Source organism: Electrophorus electricus, chromosome 3, assembly GCF_041902795.1.
Source record: "Electrophorus electricus isolate QZ-2024a chromosome 3, ASM4190279v1, whole genome shotgun sequence".
In the NCBI taxonomy this organism is placed as follows: Eukaryota; Metazoa; Chordata; class Actinopteri; order Gymnotiformes; family Gymnotidae; genus Electrophorus; species Electrophorus electricus.
Genome location: NC_137499.1, coordinates 23,255,131 through 23,276,892, shown reverse-complemented (window position 1 = coordinate 23,276,892; position 21,762 = coordinate 23,255,131). Strand labels below are relative to the sequence as shown.

The 21,762-nt window shown below is 39.1% G+C and overlaps 2 protein-coding genes across 3 annotated transcripts; both read right to left on the bottom strand.

The window, feature by feature from the left end:
• Positions 1-494: 494 nt before the first annotated feature.
• Positions 495-9,185, bottom strand: nfil3-5 (nuclear factor, interleukin 3 regulated, member 5). Of its 2 annotated transcripts, none has more exons than XM_027028135.3 (2): positions 8,640-9,185; positions 495-4,376 (listed from the first exon to the last, which is right to left on the bottom strand). In XM_027028135.3, exon 2 carries the CDS (start codon positions 3,937-3,939, stop codon positions 2,167-2,169), a length of 1,773 nt encoding a protein of 590 aa, XP_026883936.2. In that variant the 5' UTR covers positions 3,940-4,376; positions 8,640-9,185; the 3' UTR covers positions 495-2,166. The 2 variants fall into 2 exon arrangements, with proteins under 2 accessions (XP_026883936.2, XP_081566835.1); XM_081710709.1 differs by lacking the exon at positions 8,640-9,185 and adding an exon at positions 7,654-8,628.
• Positions 9,186-12,087: 2,902 nt separating this feature from the next.
• Positions 12,088-15,334, bottom strand: klf1 (Kruppel like factor 1 (erythroid)). The gene is made up of 3 exons (XM_027028159.3): positions 14,896-15,334; positions 13,490-14,261; positions 12,088-13,191 (listed from the first exon to the last, which is right to left on the bottom strand). Exons 1-3 carry the CDS (start codon positions 14,968-14,970, stop codon positions 13,016-13,018), a joined length of 1,023 nt encoding a protein of 340 aa, XP_026883960.2. The 5' UTR covers positions 14,971-15,334; the 3' UTR covers positions 12,088-13,015.
• Positions 15,335-21,762: the final 6,428 nt, after the last annotated feature.

Below are 21,762 nucleotides of genomic sequence, written 5' to 3'. Positions count from 1 at the left end.
CTCACCGGTGTCCCCTTCCAGCCAGTCATTGGACCTTCACCTAGCCTTCCCATAGGGCCGGTTAGTCTTATTCCTGTCACTGTCTCCATGCCCATGTCTCCCAGTATGCCCCCCCATGTGTCTGTCATTGTCTTGGTCCCTGTTGTCCTCCCCTCTGTCCTGTCTGCACTAACCTGTGTTTGGGGCAGGGAGGTCTCAGTCCTCCAGCCTCGCCATTTCGCATTGGTCTTGGGGCCAGGCCCCATAGGATGGCGCGCCAGGAGTCATGCCATGTGGGGGGTGGGGTGTCTGTCATTGCACGGACCCCTCCTCCTAGACTCCTCCTGGATATTTAAAGCCATTTGAGACAGTTGTGCTTTATTGGTGTTTGACCCTGTGTGTTCCACATGTTGCACTTATCACAAGTGTTTCCAATTTCTCTGTTTGCTACATCGGTTTTAAAGGTGCTCTGTAAATAAAAATGAGTAATAGAACAATGACAATAGAAATTTTTTAATTCAACAAAGTTGTATTTATTTATTTATTTATTTTTTTTGTCCCGCATCTTGACATGACGAACAGTCTGAGCATCATATCAGGTTCTCCCTCCCTCTTCTCTTACATGTTTTATTTTTCCTTTTCATTCTTAAAACTTGAACAAACACCACATGGTCTGTCTACGTTCATCAGCAGAATATGGAACAAACACGTACAACCACACAATCACAATTAAATGAACAGACACTGGAAACAAACAAAAAATATCGGATGCAAATATCAAATAAGATACAATAATTAGTTATATAATGCAAAAATAAACTAGATAAAAACTTTACATTACTTAAAAGAGAACACTTTTACATTTATACACAATGTCCAGTGGCAGGCACCTGTTTTGCAAACACAGATAGAAAATCTGATGTTTTAGTGCAGGAGCAACATGTGGGTTACTCAACATAATAAAATATCACCCAATTACATAACAAGATAAAACACCACCTGATTAGTTAACGTGTTTAAACCACCTCGGTGGGTGGAGATTGATGCTGGTTTTCTTGCTATTCAGTTTCTGGAAGGGTAACAAAAGCGCTGTTCACTTTCTAGTGAAATGCAGCATAGTGTTTCATTTACATGGCAATTGCTGGGTGACTGAATTAAGCTACAATGCATCATCTGAATAGAAATACATTAACACTCAAATACTGTATAACTGTGACCACTTTGTTTTAATGAGGTAGTGCATGAAACATTTCTGAAACCACAGGAGGGAAAACTGCCCTAATATGCTAGTGAAATATTGTACAGTTTTTACATTATGCTAATTTAAAGCTAAGTCCCAGAAGAGACAGCTGTGATTATACAGTCTAATCAGGCAGGTAAAGGTGCTTTACAGATAAATTGGTCAGAGTGACCTTGACAGCAAGTCTGTCTCTGTCAGACTGTGTGGTTTTAAGAGTAAAGGTGGAGAGGTGAAGAGATTTATTTTCTCATTTAGTCTCCCAGTGGCTTAAAACCAAAACATGAACAAATTCAGGTTGGTTTTAAGGTGTCAAAAAAATACCCCTATGAAAAAACAAGATAAACAATGCTGACCTCAGTATTTATAGATGGCACAGAGAAATAGTGATTTCATTCCAATTTCATTCCCCTGCCATCTTGTCTTTGTTTTAGTTTTTCCAAGGTTTTTTTTTCCATAAAATATATTTAAATATGAATTTGTAATTATATCACAGTATTTTACAGTCTAAATTCTTGAGAAACACAAAGGTCAAAGGACTATGAAGAACAGTGACACTGATAAAAAGAGTGGAACTCTCGGGTTTTGTATCTTTGGTTCTTGAAATAAACAGGGGAAAAAGAGGCTCGAAAAATTAATGACAGAGGCTTTTCCTCACAGACACGCACTGTCACTAAAGAGGGTCTGTTCTTTGTGCCCTTAATTTGACTTAAAAATAGAAAAGGAGCTCCACTAATTCCATTAATTTATTCTTCATTTTTGTGTAAATAAGTGCTTGAGTGAGGACAATAAAAATGTACAATGGATGAAATCTTCTAAAATTCACTCTAAATACATATCAAAGAGTTTATTTCATGCAGTAGTCTTATGATGTCTTTTTAGTACTTCAGTTTTGTTGAACAGTTAAAGGTATCTGGCATCAGCTGGCTGAGTCTTCCAGGTCAGTCCTCTCAGTCATATTCCTTGTTTCTGCAGTTCCATGCTGTTGTCACTTTCCTTCCAATGTCCCTCCTGCTCTCTGTGTTTTCTCTGCATGGGGACTGCTGGGTGCTCTCTCCATCTGCCCCCTCCACCTCCTCCTCTCTGTTTTGACAGTTGCTGCCCGGCTGCTGGTGGACTTGTGTGAGGGCCAGATAGGGGTGCTGGGGAAGTGCTGAACTGAGCAAAGTGCCTGCAGTGGCAGTGGTAATAGAGCTGGTTCCATCCTGGGAGCCACCATTGGACAGTGCCTTGTATTTCAGCCTTAGCTTGTGGGGCAGCGCTGTGGTTTTTACTTCTGTTTGCCTGTCACCATTTTGGCAAGCACTGCTGATAGCAATGGCTGCATTATAGCCACTGGTCTCTGAAGAGCAGGATGATGGGGACTCATCATCAGTGGAGGCCTCTTTGTCAGAGCTTCGAGGATCTCCATCACTGGAGGATGTGTCTTTGCTGGAAGAGGAGGGCTCTTGGTAGAACCTGTCAGCTCTAGACTCACCCTCATACGTTAACAAGGGTGGCTCCTCATCCATGGGGCTGAGGTAGGAGTTCTGATGCTGGTAAAGGTGACACTTGTCAGTCTCACTAAGAAGGTCTGTAGTGAAGGAATTTGGGACACTGTCTTTAGAGGAATGCTGAGGACTGCAGGGAGATTGAATGTGCTGAGAGACAAACTGCTGGACTTCTGTGGCATCCACCTTGCTTTTAGCGTATTCGTAAGACGGTGAATCCAATGACCTCCTTGCTAGTTGCTGAGCAACCTCTGACAGAGTCTCTAAACCATCTGCTCTTGCAGGCAGACTAAATGCTGCTTGGCTCACGTGAGTGACTTGTACCTTCTGCTGTGGTGGTAGTCCAGTCTGCTGATCCATGCTATTAAGTCTCTGGGTCTCGAGTGGGTATGTGCTACTGCCTGAACGATACAGGATTACGCTCCTTTGAACTCTGGCAGGTTGACTAGCTGGGCTGGTACCAGACTCCTGCTGTTCTGTTCCTTGTAGTTGGTGGGTCTGCAGTTGGGAAAATCCAGGTTGACCACTAAACATGCCATTCAGAACGCTCGTCTCAAGTCTGTTAATGTCCATAGCTGAACTCTCTTGCTTGATTTTGTATGAAATCGGTTCGGGGCTGTCCCGAGAAGATCCGTCAGACATGTCAGACAAAGAGCCATGAGGGGAGTACTTGGGTAATGGTGTTTGCCGCTCACCCCGACTCGACTGTTCTGTCTCTGAGGAGTCTGAGTTCATCATAATCTGGGAGGCACTGGAGTATCCACTACTTGAGAAATAGGTGTTTCCTCCAGCTGCACTCCCAGCAGTGGTGTTACTGCCAGCAGCCTCAGTTCCACTGCTGATCTGCTGGCTTTTCTCCATATATGAGGCTGTGGTGATGAGGCCGAACCTCAGCTTCAGCTGCAGGAGCTCGGTCTTTAGGCGAACATTCTCTTCGTTCAGCGCCATCACCCTGTTCTCCAACACCATGTCATTCAGTCGTCGCTTCTCCCTTGAACGCTTTGCTGCCTCGTTGTTCTTGCGACGTTTTTCCCAGTAGGAAGCATCTTTCTTTTCTTCTGAAATGAACTCGCGCTTGCGTCTACAGTTCACGTTGGGCTTTGGTTTAATAAGTCTGCCTTGTCGAGAAGAGCTGCTAATCTGAGGTGTTGGTAAGCTTTCTGTGAAATTTGAAAATGTGTCTGTTTCCATGTTGGCATTTGGGTTTTGAGCAGAAAGGTTCTGACTCTCCATCGTGCTCCTGCAGAGGCCAGTCTGTATGACTGGGACTCAGCTGACATTGAAAATAAGACTTCTGAAAGTGTGAGGTTAAGGATGAAATAACTACCTAAATGTGCAGAATGCAAAGACCTGTGATGTTCCCTTACACCTCCAGGAAGGAACCTTATTGATTCTTGCCTATTTTTCCTCTCTATTCATACCCACTGTCTAAACGTTCAAGAGGCCAGATTGGCTAGATACATAAAGAAGACTTGGATTTCAATTAAACCCTATCTCATTTGATAGGGAAGTGTTTAAAATTAGTCTACCAGTAAGTTTCTGAGTGGTACCATTTGTATTTTGATGAGTATCTTCTGAAGGTTTAAGTGACGAAGTCTGGTTGTTAAAACTTGCTTCAGTCTGGTTGATTGATGTCTGTCCACAGTCCACTGTAACTCCACTGACTAAATCTGTAACACAAGATAAGGATTTCTTTATTGTGTTAGCAAACTGGAATTAGAAGATCAAGACCATAGCTGCACACTTTGATTAAAAGCCAGAAAGAAAGAAGTGGGGGATTTTTGTTATAGCAGATATGTCATCAATCTCAGAGTATCATCTTCACATTAGTGACGAACAATTCATGTTTTTTTTTTCCAGTGCTTAGGTTTTTTCTAAGCATTTCTAAGTGCAGACTTACTTAGTCTCAGTCAGAAGAATTTTTGAGAAATATGGGTCAGAGAAATAACTGAACATTGAGCCATGTAATAGCTCTCTAAAGCTCTACAGTAAGCTGCTTATTGTGTAAGACACTGCACTCTAATAACCACAGCACCCTGCCACTCTGCCAGGACTGCAGAGAGCAGCAGACAAGGAGAGAATGAGACAGGGGATGAGAGTGAACGAGAGAGAGGGTGAGAGAGAATGAGAGAGAGGGTGAGAGAGAATGAGACAGGGGATGAGAGTGAACGAGAGAGAGGGTGAGAGTGAACGAGCGAGGGGGTGAGAGTGAACGAGAGAGAGGGTGAGAGTGAATGAGAGAGGGGCTGAGAGTGAATGAGAGAGAGGGTGAGAGAGAATGAGACAGGGGATGAGAGTGAACAAGAGAGAGGGTGAGAGTGAATGAGAGAGGGGGTGAGTGAACGAGAGAGAGGGTGAGAGAGAATGAGAGAGGGGGTGAGAGAGAATGAGACAGGGGATGAGAGTGAACAAGAGAGAGGGTGAGAGTGAATGAGAGAGGGGGTGAGTGAACGAGAGAGAGGGTGAGAGAGAATGAGAGAGGGGGTGAGAGAGAATGAGAGAGAGGGTGAGAGAGAATGAGACAGGGGCTGAGAGTGAATGAGAGAGGGGGTGAGAGTGAATGAGAGAGGGGGTGAGAGAGAATGAGACAGGGGATGAGAGTGAACGAGAGAGAGGGTGAGAGTGAACGAGCGAGGGGGTGAGAGTGAACGAGAGAGAGGGTGAGAGTGAATGAGAGAGGGGCTGAGAGTGAATGAGAGAGAGGGTGAGAGAGAATGAGACAGGGGCTGAGAGTGAATGAGACAGGGGCTGAGAGTGAATGAGACAGGGGCTGAGAGTGAATGAGAGAGGGGGTGAGAGTGAATGAGAGAGGGGGTGAGTGAATGAGAGAGGGGGTGAGTGTGAATGAGAGAGAGGGTGAGAGTGAATGAGCTGCTGCAGTCACATGACCTATCAAGCACTATTTCTCAAATATCAATCTCCTACAGATTTCTGCAATATGTCCTCTCAGAACAATTGTTTTTTCTTGTTGTTGCCAAACACCAAGTTTGCATTAGATGTAACACACTTCTCACTGGAATGTTTTCTTGTAATTACACTTCTGTTGCCTCTCAAAATTCATGCAGACTATATAAGGTATGTGGTCTATATAAAAAGACTAGTTATGTTCTCAATCTACATGCATTAGAACATACAGGTAAAACTACTCTGTAAGAATCCTGAGCTGGTGAAGGAGTTCAAACCAAGAGCTCCAACCCAAAAAATGTGCTTCAGTATAACTCTGGAACACTTTGTCTTCTGCTATAATGCCAAGGATAACAGAAAGCTTTTTCAGTATTTCACCAGACTGTTTGCTCTTAAATACCCTTTTCAAACGTTGTGTGCCCTCTGTGATGATAAAAAAGCTTTGTTTGAAAATCACATTAGGGCTGTCTACATACAAAATAATGAAAGATTCATTTTTTATTAATTTTTGCTTTCTCTTGTGGCATGTTTCTGGGCCTCAGCGTGGTTTTGACATCGTTCAGCCTGCTACGGTTATATAGCTCGTTCCTCCTCATAGGAAGATTTTATTAGAAATGAAAATGAAAAGGACCTTTTAGAAAAGTGACACACTGTTTCTGAAGCTACTCCAGTACACTTGTCCTTAATTTGTCTCACCCACAACGACTTTGTTTCACTGGTCCAGAGTCAGAGCTTTTTCACAAATAAGCCAAAGTGAAGCTGAAGATTTTGTCAGGGTATGACAAATTCAGTCAGACTTGCCCTCTTAGCATGAGGGACGTCTAGGCAGCACGCATGTCCCACTGACCTAGAAACAGTAAGCACTGTAAGCACCACTCTAAGTACTTAGCTCAGTACTGACATTATGCTGTAAAATAGGTCAGTGGGACAGGGAGGGGGCGCCAGTGAGCAAGCTGGGGGGAATTATAGTGCATCCTAAAAATAGCGACACAGTGTGAGGGAGGAGCTCCAGACTCCAACTGGCAGAGAAGAGTGGAATTTACCAGAACTGCAGTGACACGCAGGCAAAAAAAAAAAACCCAGCTCACATCAGCATATGAGCATTAACAATATCAGCATTTACACTATGTGCTGAAACCAGAGATCACCAGACTTACATTCCCCAAAACACAGACTTCACTGTATGGATTAAATGTTCTGATTCTTGGAAGTCTGTAAAAGGAAGACTGGTCTCCAAGAATAATCAGAGAGGGACTGACGTCAACCAGTGCTGTAATGTCAGGGTGACCACGGTGACCCACACACACTCCTGCATGCACACATGGCATGCTGTGTGTGCTACACCCAAGCACCAACAGGGCAGGCATCATTATGGTGGGAGGCCTACATGTTTCTTCCAGGAAGGTGCCTATTCAGACCAGGACCAGTACTAAACACATTGTGTCCTAAATGTTAAACCAGGGGGGTCAACCTCATAAAATGACATTTGTATTGTCTTCCAAATTAATTTCACCATCTGTTAGGCTCTGATATTCAGTCCTTATTCTTTGTGGGTCAGGGCCAGCAGATTGCGAGCCCTGCCTTCACCTAGGAATTCACAGTGGCCAATCCACTGAATTTATTTCTCAGTGATTACAATACCATGGTCTGGGTTTGGATTAAAGAGCCAGGATTAAGTTTTAGGCCTATTAGTTATTATATAACAAAACAGTATTGTAATATACATGGAATGAGTAGTATGATCTTATGGAAACAGAGTCCCTCATAGCCACTGGAGTTACTGTTCTCTCTTACCTTTGGTCCATCATCATTCATATTCTCCATAGCCTGTTCTGGGATTAGTCTGACTTCTACTGTGTGTGTTCATACATCAATACACCTCCTTCACTACATAGAAAATGCAAAGAAAAACTGGACTAATCTAAATTGTCAGAATAGTTCTGAACAGGTAGAAAGATTTTCACAAAAGAAACGTTTCATTTTTTTCATATATACACATAGAGAGAGAGATAAATGTATGCACGTGTGTGTGCTCGTGCTCACATGCAGTTTCTGAGAGGAAGGCAAGACGCTGTGGTGTGGACTATAGGACAGACTCTGCAACACAGCACGTGGGTACGAGGCATCAGGTCCTAGTGGAGTTGTAGCGTGGTCTATTCTGGTGACGTCATGTAGACACATGCAGGTGTTGAGTTGGTGGGGAGTGATGATTGGCTTATTGATGACGCAATGCATACGTTGTGTATAAAAATAAGCATACAATAAATATTTCTGCAGGTTATGGCCCGACCTGCACAAATATTTAATATTTGTGTTCAGGAGTTCAATATTCGCAACGTAGACGTGCTGTGGGAACAAACATTAGCTTGTCAGCTCAACCAGTCCGGTAGTTCCCTACGAACTACAGAACAAAGTCATGCAGGGTACTGATCACAGTCCAGCTGTGAAGCCTGGTGTTGCGGATGCTACCCTGGCGTTTATGGATCAGCGTCTGCTGCGAACTTCCCACCGTAAAGCTACTGGCTATTTATTCAAGCCATTCTGCCCTCAATGTGCATGTCATTGTCTTTGTTAGATCAAGTACACCGATAAATACGTGAACTGGAGGAAGAAATAATAGTTCCCCGTCTATGGATTTGATTCATTGTACTGTAATTAAACAGATTTCGTTGGAACGTCAGCCGGATTTGTGTGTTATTTTGCCCAGTCTCCCCGCTCATCCCCGGGTGCCGAAACACGGGGGAACCGTCTGGCCGTGACATTGAACACGCAGCGAAACAATGTGTCAGACCTGCGCTCCCGTATCATCCGCAACCATCAGCTCCGCTTTCAAACCGCCAGTCACTCAGAATCACTGTGAAACGTTAGAAACGAAACGTGTGATGCCAAAGCAGCCCGTGTCCGCCGAACCATAGCGGGAGAGGCATGGCGCTGAGCGGTTATATCCTCTCTGAGGTGTGGCTGCTACCATCCGCCGCCTGTGCGCAACCACGTTAGACCGCACACACCTATTCACACGGCGCTCTTACCCGGGTGGAGAAGACTCGCTCCGTCTACCGAGGAAAACCCGCTTCGAGGCTAAAGAGGGTGTCTTTTCGTCTCAGAAAGTGGCGTCCTCTGTCCTCCTTTATCTTCTCTTTTGCCTGCAGACAGAAGTCTGTGAGACTTTTTAGCTAAAAATGTCCCGCGTGGTGGAGTAACTTAACACGAGCTGCTGTCTCTGTAGGCTGTGTCCTTGAATGTGGCGCTATTTGCTGTGAATCCCTCCCTACTCGTGTCCTCATGTCGGATGCTTTGCTCCAGTTTCAAACACACACACACACACACACACACACACAGTCTTCCAATGTGTGTTAGTAGGTCAGCGGTTGCATAACAGAAAGCTTTGGTGCCTAGTCACGTTTTTGTTCTCTTAGCGCGCGCTTTCTACCTTCCCCTCCTCCCAAACAAACACATCTTTTAAAAACGAGGGGATGGTCTTCAACACAAACGTCTACAATCACTGTTTGTCCGGACTTTTATGAGCATAGATCCAATGTCAAGCAGTCCGGTAGCCCGTGAAGTTACTGCACCGCCTGCATTCATGCATACAAAGGCTACAGCGCAGGAAGTCTGCTGTTGGTTACCCAATAGTTGCAGAATTACATCACCATGAGCTTTCTTTTGTTCCACAAAATACAGACCATTATGCTATCTAGGTGTTAAAGGGGTGAAAGTGTTTTTGAAAGAAGAACAGGTCTGAGCAGCAGCGCCAATCAGACAGGTGATCCACTTTGTGCGGAGTTCTAGGGAAAAGGCTGCCTGTTGGGAAATAATTTCTAAACTAAGTTTATTTTGGCTCGAATCCAGAATGGACTATTACATCATACGGTCTGTTTACTCAGCCCAGGGGGAATGAAAGACACTTTCACAGCAGCTCACCGAAATGAGAATAAAACAAATGAAAATTTGTGGAAAACACTGGTGCTGTCCATCCTACTACAACGGCCACACCTCACAAATGAAAGCACAGGAACAGGCATGCATCACATCTCTCACGTCTCATATGCTCTCTCTATCCCCCCCCCCCCTTTAGATTTATTTTAGTTTCTTCATATGAGACAGCATGTAATACAGTAATAATTAGGCACACTGATATGACTTGCTCTGTGTTGTTTGTTTGTTTTTGTTGTTGTTTATTGTTATTGTTGTTGTTTATTGTTATTGTGTTATTGTACTATTATGTACTGTTATTGTACACTTTACAGCTTTGGTCTAAAAAACATTTTTTTTCAACAATTTAACCCGTTCCTTCACCTGCATATTTTCACAGCCGTATGACAGACACGATATGTATTAGGAGCGCTGCCACTTCCACAGAGTGACCCGGTGCCCTGTTGTATTTGGTTACCCCACGGCTTGACGGGTCACAGATGTGGGGGCCGTGCTCGGGCCCTGCCAGACTCCCGCACCCTCCTGGTCTAGACACGTCAGGCTGTAGATCATTGGTTTTGAACTTGGCTGCCCCTCCCCCTTCACCGTTCACCCCATTTGCTCCCGGCTGCGTCTTTTACGGTTCCCTAGGCAACTGTTATGCTGTTTGCCTAGCAACTGTTCCCCCCCTTTTTCACGTGGAATGGGATTGGTAAAAGTCTCTTGGTGGGGGCCACCATACCCAGCCTGTGGGGATTATGAATCAGGAAGCAGTGGTGGTATGCGCTATAGAGCTGCTATTGTCTGCTCTCCACCTCCTTGCCCCTACACACACACACACACACACACACACACACACACACACACTCCAACAACAACCACACCCCAGGGGTGGTGCTGCTGGGTTTTTTTTTTTATTCTGTTCTTTCATTTAAATGCGATCTAATTAAACTGTCTATTTGTCTGTTTGTTTTAGCTCTCTGTTCAACCACTTTACATTTGCAATGCAACAACGACCGTGAGAGTGTGAGGTGTGTGGTTTTATGTATGAGGTTGTTCCCTTGGATCATAAGTTGCATCTATAGTATTTATTTCTTTATTTTCGTGGCCATATCTGAAAACAAGGCAGGCTTTTTGCATTTCAGGACCATGGGTGGCACTGCCCTCTGCTGGCCAGTGCCAGTCAGGTGTGACCACATTTTACTCTGAAAAAGTATTTTGGGCGAATGAATGTCTACCTGATGTCAGGTCAGTCCATTCTCAGGCCTCTGTGTTCCCAGAAAGGTCTGCATTATACCACAATCATACTTGCATATAGAGTTGTATCATGTTTGAAATATGACGCTATGTGTATGGGTATCGGTGTATTTTTAAATGGCCAGAGATATTTCTGTTTTATTTTAAATGAAAAAAAAAAAAAACTAGGAATAAAGTTTTCATAAAGATACGTAACTTTTGTTTGTATTAATTATTGCCAAACATTGTTAATCTGTTACTGAGCAATGTTCATTGCATTGGACACATTGAATTTTGACCAAAACACTGTGGATAGTGGATTCATGAGAAAGGTTATTTGTTTAGTGCGAGCAGCAACATGCAATAAAGCTGTGAAGATTGGTGGCAGATAGAGGGTTTGGGTTTTTTTTAGTTTTAATTTTCGTTCTTTTTTTTTCTTTTTCATTTGACTGTCACATTTTACCAGAACTAGGGTAAATGTAGAATTGCATGGCTATCGATTTAAATATAAGGTAAAGGAATCAAAAGTCATATTGTGCTATGTCCATAGAAAACAATATTTACACAACCAAGATTTTTTACAGGCCTCATCGTGCATTATGGTTTCTAAATTTCAGGCTTATTGTGAGCTTAGCTGCATGTTATACTTAGTTATTCGTTTGATTTCAGCTGTGAGATTTCAGTTGGTAAATTGTTTGAGTTATTTAAAATGAAATAAAAATAAAATCATCGCCCTCTGCCGGTGCAGATTGAGTACTACATATCGAAATGTTGTAGCAGTGATAACTTTATTGTTTAAGGCAGATTAGATATTTAAAAATAGCAGAATTTACAAAATTGTGTAAAAATAATACAAATACATTAACATAGATGCAAGACCATTACTAAAATGTTTTCACTGTTCATAAATGTTCACTGTTCATAAATACAGATCCACTTTATTACTTTGTACTTATATTCAGAAGTACAGCAGATGGTAGAGGAGCTGCAGTTCCACAACTATAAATAAAAAATCCCTACAGCACCTTCACTTGGAACATTTCTCCATGTTTATGTTCAGAATATTCCTTACCGGATTGACTTTACCTGTTAGTGGAATAGCTGAGATATGTGGGTATACTGTCTATACTTGTATATAAGATAACTTGAGAAGCTATATACATCATATTGAACATTATGGTAATAAATCCAACATTTGGGTCACTATGTGGAATATTACAGCAATGGAAATGTTATTTTAACCTCTATTCCACCCTGTAGCCCACTGGTGCTGAGTTTAGCACATTAGTTTTGAATAGGTTACAGCCGGTATATATATATATGTGAGTGTGTGTGTGTGTGTGTGTGCGTACATATATATATATGTGTGTGTGTGTGTGTGTGTGTGTGTGTGTGTGCGTGCATCTATGTGTTTGTGTGTGTGTGTGTGCGCGCATATATGTGTTTGTGTGTGTATGAGTGTGTGTGTGTGTGTGTGTGTGTGTGCGTGCATCTATGTGTTTGTGTGTGTGCGCACACGCATATATGTGTTTGTGTGTGTGTGTTTGTGTGTGTGTGAGTGTGTGTGTGTGTGTGTGTGTTGTGTGTGTGTGTGTGTGTGCGTACATATATGTGTTTGTGTGTGTGTGTGTGTGTGCGTGCATCTATGTGTGTGAGTGTGTGTGAGTGTGTGTGTTTGTGTGTTGTGTTCATTCTTTCACTCCTGTACCGTTGCTTGTGCTCTTAGTTCCCCTGCTGCAAAAATATGGAAAGATAAAGGAAGTATTAAAAATGGCAGTTTGTTTAATCGGACCAGTTACTGGACTATCTGTGGTTTGTGTTAATTAAAGCCTCATCTACATCTTGTTTAATCGGACCAGTTACTGGACTCTCTGTGGTTTGTGTTAATTAAAGCCTCATCTACATCTTCGAGTGTTTCAGGAGATTTTTTTATTTTACCAAACGTGCATTGAACTTTCTGTTATATACATGTCCATTCTTATTCTTCCTTAGATGTCAGTTATACTTTTATTGTGTATTGTGTATAGAAAAATATGTTAGTGTTGTATTGTATTAGATATATATAGAATGTACACATGTTTGTGTGTGTGTGTGTGTATGTGTGTGTGTGTGCGAGAGAGAGAGAGGTTAAGTGTGTGCATGTGTTTGTAAGAGAAAGAGAAATCAGGTCTGTGTGTGTGTGTGTGTGTGTGTGTGTGTGTGTGTGTGTGTGTGTGTGTGTGTGCGAGAGAGAGACAGAGAAACAGAGAGGAAGAGATCAGGTGTGTCTCTTCATATGCAGGGCCAGGTGGTCAGACCGGCTAAAGGCTCTCTGGCACAGCCCACACTCGTATGGTTTTTGTCCCGTGTGTTTACGGTAGTGACGCGTTAACTCATCAGAACGAGCAAATTTCCAACCACAACCCTCCCAGTTACAGTGGTATGGCTTCTCTCCTGCACAGGGGGTGGGTGAAGAGAGATAGAGAGAGAGAGAGAGAGAGAGAGAGAGAGAGAGAGAGAGAGAGAGAGAGAGAGAGAGAGGGACAGAGAATGAGTGATATACTTCTTTCTCCATCCCTGAAGTGGGTATACATATGTGTAAATAGAATGTCTATCATTTAAAGAAACCACTGAAATGTTTGTTACTGACACAATGAAACCAAGAAACAAAAATAAATATTACACATTTTCTAATCATTCTTGGCCTGGGTGTTTGTGGAGTGCCCGTGTGTGTGTTGAGAGCTGGGAGTACCTGTGTGTGTGCGTAGGTGTGCTTTAAGATGGGAACTCTTGGTGTAGGTCTTGTGGCAGCCGGGGTAATCACAGCTGTGCACGGCAGCTCTTCTCTTCACTGTTGATCTGCGACTGCGTTTCCCTTCATGCCCAGCGGGGGGCGCCGTGGTTTCAGGAAGCATGCTGTGTGCAGGGGGGAAGTGGGTGTAGCTGGCCGGCGGCGGGTAGTTTCTTGGGTGGGCGTAATTCTGAATGAAGCTGTAATGTAGTGGCGGGACCTGAGTCTCTGCACCCACAGCTGATGTCTGGCCATATTTCGCCTCAGGGAAATGAGTCATGGGGGATGAATGGGGGTAGTAGTGCCCAAACTCCCAGGGTCTCACTTTCCCTACAGCTGCCGCATCTCTGCTCACTGTGACCTGTTGAGAGGGCATGAGCGCATTTTGGGGACTGAGGTGCTGGAAGCATTTCCCCTGCTGCCCTGAGGTGTAGCCGTCACCATAGAGATCAGGGACGGGCGAGATCAAGCACTCATGGTGAGGCAGGAGATCGCTCTGCCTGACCCCATCGTGAACCTGCTCCTGCTGCAGGGAATGCTGGGAGGCATACTGCTGACTGTCGCTTTGATCAGGTGATAAATTGCCCCATTCAGACAGCAAGAACTCCACATCCCAGCATCCCTCACTCTGGTGTGGTCGAGAGGCATCCGTGTGGTTAGCACTCTGGCTGACACACATGGCTCTCTCTGGTGGTGAGGGTAGGCTCATAGGGCAGTCCTCCACCTTCCACATCTTGAAGGGGAAAGAAAGTGATGGACATGAAATATATTATGCACCTCAGTAGTCGCACGCATGAGAGAGCCAAGCAGTTAGAATCCAACACGCAAGAATTTGTTTGTTGACTTGGTTTTGGTTTGATTTTATATCATAACATAGAGGTCACTGCACTGTATCAGCTGAAAAGATGTTCAGTAAAACCTTTGTCATTAACGTCATCAGAAATCTTCACACAGTGACAAATGAACCTTGGCAGATTGTGTGTATTTTGTGTGATTGCACAAACGTTGTTTTGCTGCAGCCTTTTTTATTATTTGTAAGTAATTGTGTATTTGTTGTGTTCTTCTGATAGTGCTCTAACATGCAGAACTTTTCATGTATTAACCTAGTAATTAGCATATCTCATTATCTCATCAGAACACACATCCCCTCCCCCTCCATATTCTCTCTCTCTCTACTGTACAAGAAGGTTATTTTAAATTGCAACATTTTAATGAGCATTATTCATTATCCATTTATTTATCCTAATAATCTAGTAATCTAATAATAATGATTTTTCATTTTAAATAACCATGATGCTCTTGGGTTCTGCAGACATCCTCAGAGGCCTGAGATGTGTGCAGAGGTGTCGTTTAGAAAGCAGACCTACCGCCATGGAGTCCACGGAGCTGTAGAAGTTTGAGAAGGAACTGAAGGAAGGCAAAGTAGCCTGTGTCACAGCCATGCGCTAACCACGGCCTCCACACTGTGTCCTCTCTGTCCCTCACTTACCCTTTAGGCGCCAAGATCCTAGTCTGCTGTCTGAACTGACATGCACCTCAGTAACGTATTCCTGGTTGGTTCTTCAGCAGGTCACTGTAAAATTTGTATATTCTGGACATGAAAATCTGGTCAGGTCACAGTTTTGTTGCAGTTAAGTCTCTTTTTTCCCCCCTCACCCTTGCTGTCTGTCTCTCTCTCTCTCCCTCTCTCTCTCTCTCTCTCTCTCTCTCTCTCTCTCTCCCTCTCTCCCTCTCTCGGGCTTTCTCTGCCCTCTTCCCCCCACTCACCCTCTCACTATCAGCTGTAAACTTGACTTTAAGACCCACTCTGTTGTGAGGCGGTTGTGAACTATAGGGAGGAGCTGCAATGAGTGTGTGTGCACGCATGTGTGCGTGCGTGTGGGCGTGTCTGTGCGTGATGACCGTTCAGAGAGAGGGGTACAAACACAGCTGGGATACAAACCCAGTCACAAGATTCCAGTCCTATGAATTCTTCTCATAAATAACAGCAGAAGGCGACCCACCTGCAGGGGGATTTGTAGGGGGGTTGATCAGTAGACCCAGGCTGAGTGCGGTGCCAGTTTAACACTCCCTTTTACTATTTATGCCCCTTTTTGCTCTAATACAGAAATAATGATATGGAAAGGACTGTCAGAAAAAAATTTCAAACTTTAGGAGCAAAACTCAATTTGCTCAGTCATTTTAACATTAAAGTAAATTCCACCAGGAGCAGGAAGTTTGCATTTAAATTAGCACCACTCAGCCTGGATCTACTGATCAACCAACCTATTTAACCCCCTGCAGACGGTTCCCCTTTTGCTGTTATTTATGTCAAATAATATTCCAGAAGGATTACTGCAGGTAACAACTGTTGGTAGGAATAATTATTGTATCTGAGAATAACGAACAGGACTGGAGTCTTGTGACTGGGTTTGGATCCCAGCTGCAGTTTGAGCTGCCAGGTGCTTTTAATTGTGTACAGGATAGGTTTTCTCTATTGTATAGGAATGTTCTGTTCTGGGTGTGTTTGGGTGCCAGACAGTAGTCTTGGCAGTAGTAGTTGGACGAGCTGTAGCATTATGGTCAGTGGTGGTTAGCAATGGTGTTTCACAGTATTTTGAGGGTAAATTCTGAGAAGTTGTGTGCTGTGAAGGTGATTGTAAGGGTGAGATTATCAGCACCGTTCGGCTAGTGTATGGCCTACTGTCCCGCCACAGATAACACAGCTGAGGTCCTTGGTTTCTCTGCATGCTTCTCTCACAGATAAACATACGCAGAGAGAGAGAGAGAGAGAGAGAGAGAGAGAGAGAGAGAGAGAGAGAGAGAGAGAGAGAGAGAGACAGACAGATCTGGTCTCTCAGCTACAAAAGATCTTTGAAACCTTTAGTCTTCTGATTAGTTAGCAGTTGCTAAAAGTTCAGTTTGTGGTTCAAACCAATGAACATTCTACATGGCCACTTTAGAGGAGTTGTAGGCTAGAACATTACTGCAGAACTTTAAAAAAAGAAATACTACAGAACTCCAGAACATTTCTACAGGACTCCATGAGTTATTGTTAGTCTTAATATTAGTTTTGTAAGAATGAAAATCATACTTCGCAGTTCATAGTCTTAGGACTCTGGATTGAACCTGCAGGCTAATTCCACCACTTCAAAATGCAGTGTGAGTAGTTGTGTGTTGTGAAGGTGGTTGGAAGGGTGAGATACAGCGAAGAACCTGCTTATCTTGTAAGTTGAAAATGAAAGCACAAAGGTACAGCATATATGTGTGCAGGCATTCCTCCTTTAACAGAGGGCATTTATGGTTGACTTTGAGCTGCCATTTGAGTTACAGTTTTGAGCTGCAGTCAGAAGGTGGCGACAAAAGTCCTAAATCATCACATTCAAACAGAATCTTAGGCTTCGTAAAGTTCGGAAAGCAGCTTCTGTATGTCTACGATTTCATACACATTTCCTGTATATATTAAGAGCTAAAATGATTTCCTTTCCATTTCAAAAGTCATCACCATCTGGTAGTAGATCCAGTGCATTCTTTTTATTGCCTCGTTTACTTTAGTTTGAACACTTTATTGCTCCAAAGGGTATTTGTCCTGCATGCAAAGAGCAACATTAAGCATTAAAACAAAAACAGCAAAAAATAACAATAACCATCTCGAAAAATATAAAAAAACATTAAAGCACCAATAACAAAAAGACACAGTATATAACTATCATTCAAGAAACACTATATAACTATGGTTAATGACACACTATATGACTATCATTAATAGCACACTATATAACTATCATTGATGACACACTATATAACTATCATTAATGACACAGTATATAACTATCATTGATGACACACTATATAACCATCACTAATGACACTATATAACTATCATTAATGACACACTACATAAATATCATTAATGACACACTATATAACTATCATTAATAACAAACTACATAACTATAATTAATGACACTACATAACAATCATTAATGAGACACTATATAACTATCATTAATGACACTATAAAACTATCATTAATTACACACTATATAACTATAATTAATGACACTATATATAAGTATCATTGAAAACACACTATATAACTATCATTAATTACACTATATAGCTATCATTAATGACACTATATAACTTGCATTAATGACACAATATATAACTATCATTAATGATAGCTATATAACTTTCATTAATGACACACTATATAACTATCATTAATGACACTATATAACTATCATTAATGACACACTATATAACGATCATTAATGACACTATAAATATCATTAATGACACACTATATTACTATCATTAATGACACTATAGAACTATCATTAATGACACACTATATAACTATCATTAATGACACAATATATAACTATCATTGAAGACACAATATAACTATCATTGAAGACACTATATAACTATCATTGAAGACACATTATATAAGTATCATTAATGACAATATATAACTATATTTATGACACACTATATTACTATCATTAATGACACACTATATAACTATCATTATGACACACTATATAACTATCATTAATGACACAGTATGTAACTATAATTAATGACACACTATATAACTATCATTAATGACACACTACATGACAATCATTAATGACACTATATAACTATCATTATGACACTATATAACTATCATTAATGACACAGTATATAACTATCATTAATGACACTATATAACTATATTTATGACACACTATATAACTATCATTAATGACACACTATATAACTATCATTATGACACACTATATAACTATCATTAATGACACACTATATAACTATCATTATGACACACTATATAACTATCATTAATGACACACTATAACTATTGTTAATGACACACTATATAACTATCATTATGACACACTATATAACTATCATTAATGACACACTATATAACTATCATTATGACACACTATATAACTATATTTATGACACACTATATAACTATCATTGAAGACACTCTATAACTATCATTGAAGGCACACTATATAACTATCATTAATGACACTATATAACTATCATTATGACACTATATTACTATCATTAATGAGACAGTATATAACTATCATTAATGACACACTATATAACTCATTATGACACAATATATAAATATCATTAATGACACTATATCTTTGACACAGTATATAACTATCATTAATGACACACTATATAACTATCTTTATGACACATTATATAACGATCATTAATGACACAGTATATAACTATCATTATAACACACTATTTAACTATCATAAATTATACTATATAACTATCATTAATGACACTACATAACTTGCATTAATGACACACTATATAACTATCATTAATGACACACTACATAACTATCATTAATGACACTATATAACTATCATTATGACAATGTATAACTATCTTTAATGACACAGTATATAACTATCATTAATGACACACTATATAACTCATTATGACACACTATATAACTATCATTAATGACACTATATAACTATCTTTATGACACACTATATAACTATCATTAATGACACAGTATATAACTATCATTATAACACACTATTTAACTATCATAAATTATACTATATAACTATCATTAATGACACTACATAACTTGCATTAATGACACACTATATAACTATCATTAATGACACACTACATAACTATCATTAATGACACTATATAACTATCATTATGACAATATATAACTATCATTAATGACACAGTATATAACTATCATTAATGACACACTATATAACTCATTATGACACACTACATAACTATCATTAATGACAATATATAACTATCATTATGACACTATATAACTATCATTAATGACACAGTATATAACTATCATTATGAGACACTATATAATTATCATTAATGACACTATATAACTATCATTAATGACACACTATATAACTATCATTAATGACACAATATATAAATGTCATTAATGACACAATATATAACTATCATTGAAGACAATCTATAACTATCATTGAAGGCACACTATATAACTATCATTAATGACACAGTATATAACTATCATTAATGACACACTATATAACTCATTATGACACACTATATAACTATCATTAATGACACTATATATTTGACACAGTATATAACTATCATTAATGACACACTATATAACTCATTATGACACACTATACAACTATCATTAATGACACTATATAACTATCATTATGACATACTATATAACTATCATTAATGACGTATATAACTATCATTATAACACACTATATAACTATCATTAATGACACTATATAACTTGCATTAATGACACACTATATAACTATCATTAATGACACTATATAACTATCATTAATGACACACTATATAACTATCATTGAAGAAACTATATAACTATCATTGAAGACACACTATATAACTTTCATTAATGACACAGTAAATAACTATCATTAATGACACACTATATAACTATCATTAATGACACTTTATAACTATAATTGTGACACTATATAATTATCATTAGACACAGTATATAACTATCATTATAACACACTATATATCTATCATTATGACACTATATAACTATCATTAATGACACACTATATAACTCATTATGACACACTATATAACTATCATTAATGAAACTATATAACTATATTTATGACACAATATATAACTATCATTAATGACACACTATATAAATATCATTAATGACACAGAATATAAATATTATTAATGACACACTATATAAATATCATTAATGACACAGTATATAACTATCATTATAACACACTATATAACTATCATTAATGACACTATATAACGATCATTATGATACACTATAACTATCATTAATGACACTATATAACTATCATTAATGACACACTATATAACTCATTATGACACACTATATAACTATCATTAATGACACTCTATAACTATCATTAATGACACACTATATAACTCATAATGACACACTATACAACTATCATTAATGACACACTACATAACTATCATTAATGACACTATATAACTATCATTATGACACTATATAACTATCATTAATGACACAGTATATAACTATCATTAATGACACTATATAACTATCATTAATGAAACTATATAACTATATTTATGACACAATATATAACTATCATTAATGACACTATATAACTATCATTGAAGACACTATATAACTATCATTAATGACACTATATAACTATCATTATGACAATATATAACTATCATTAATGACACAGTATATAACTATCATTAATGACACACTATATAACTCATTATGACACACTACATAACTATCATTAATGACACTATATAACTATCATTATGACAATGTATAACTATCTTTAATGACACAGTATATAACTTTCATTAATGACACTATATAACTCATTATGACACACTATATAACTATCATTAATGACACTATATAACTATCTTTATGACACACTATATAACTATCATTAATGACAAAGTATATAACTATCATTATAACACACTATATAACTATCATAAATTACACTATATAACTATCATTAATGACACTATATAACTTGCATTAATGACACACTATATAACTATCATTAATGACACACTACATAAATATCATTAATGACACACTATATAACTATCATTAATAACAAACTACATAACTATAATTAATGACACTACATAACAATCATTAATGAGACACTATATAACTATCATTAATGACACTATAAAACTATCATTAATTACACACTATATAACTATAATTAATGACACTATATATAAGTATCATTGAAAACACACTATATAACTATCATTAATTACACTATATAGCTATCATTAATGACACTATATAACTTGCATTAATGACACAATATATAACTATCATTAATGATAGCTATATAACTTTCATTAATGACACACTATATAACTATCATTAATGACACTATATAACTATCATTAATGACACACTATATAACGATCATTAATGACACTATAAATATCATTAATGACACACTATATTACTATCATTAATGACACTATAGAACTATCATTAATGACACACTATATAACTATCATTAATGACACAATATATAACTATCATTGAAGACACAATATAACTATCATTGAAGACACTATATAACTATCATTGAAGACACATTATATAAGTATCATTAATGACAATATATAACTATATTTATGACACACTATATTACTAT

What these genes read in the sequence shown, in the direction of transcription:
- nfil3-5 (XM_027028135.3), bottom strand. Translation starts at nt 3,939, where the DNA reads ATGGAGAGTCAGAACCTTTCTGCTCAAAACCCAAATGCCAACATGGAA.
- klf1 (XM_027028159.3), bottom strand. Translation starts at nt 14,970, where the DNA reads ATGGCTGTGACACAGGCTACTTTGCCTTCCTTCAGTTCCTTCTCAAAC. An exon ending in GCTCCGTGGACTCCATGGCG is followed by an intron (nt 14,262 to 14,895) that starts GTAGGTCTGCTT and finishes TTCCCCTTCAAG; the next exon opens with ATGTGGAAGGTGGAGGACTG. An exon ending in ACACCTACGCACACACACAG is followed by an intron (nt 13,192 to 13,489) that starts GTACTCCCAGCT and finishes CCCCCTGTGCAG; the next exon opens with GAGAGAAGCCATACCACTGT.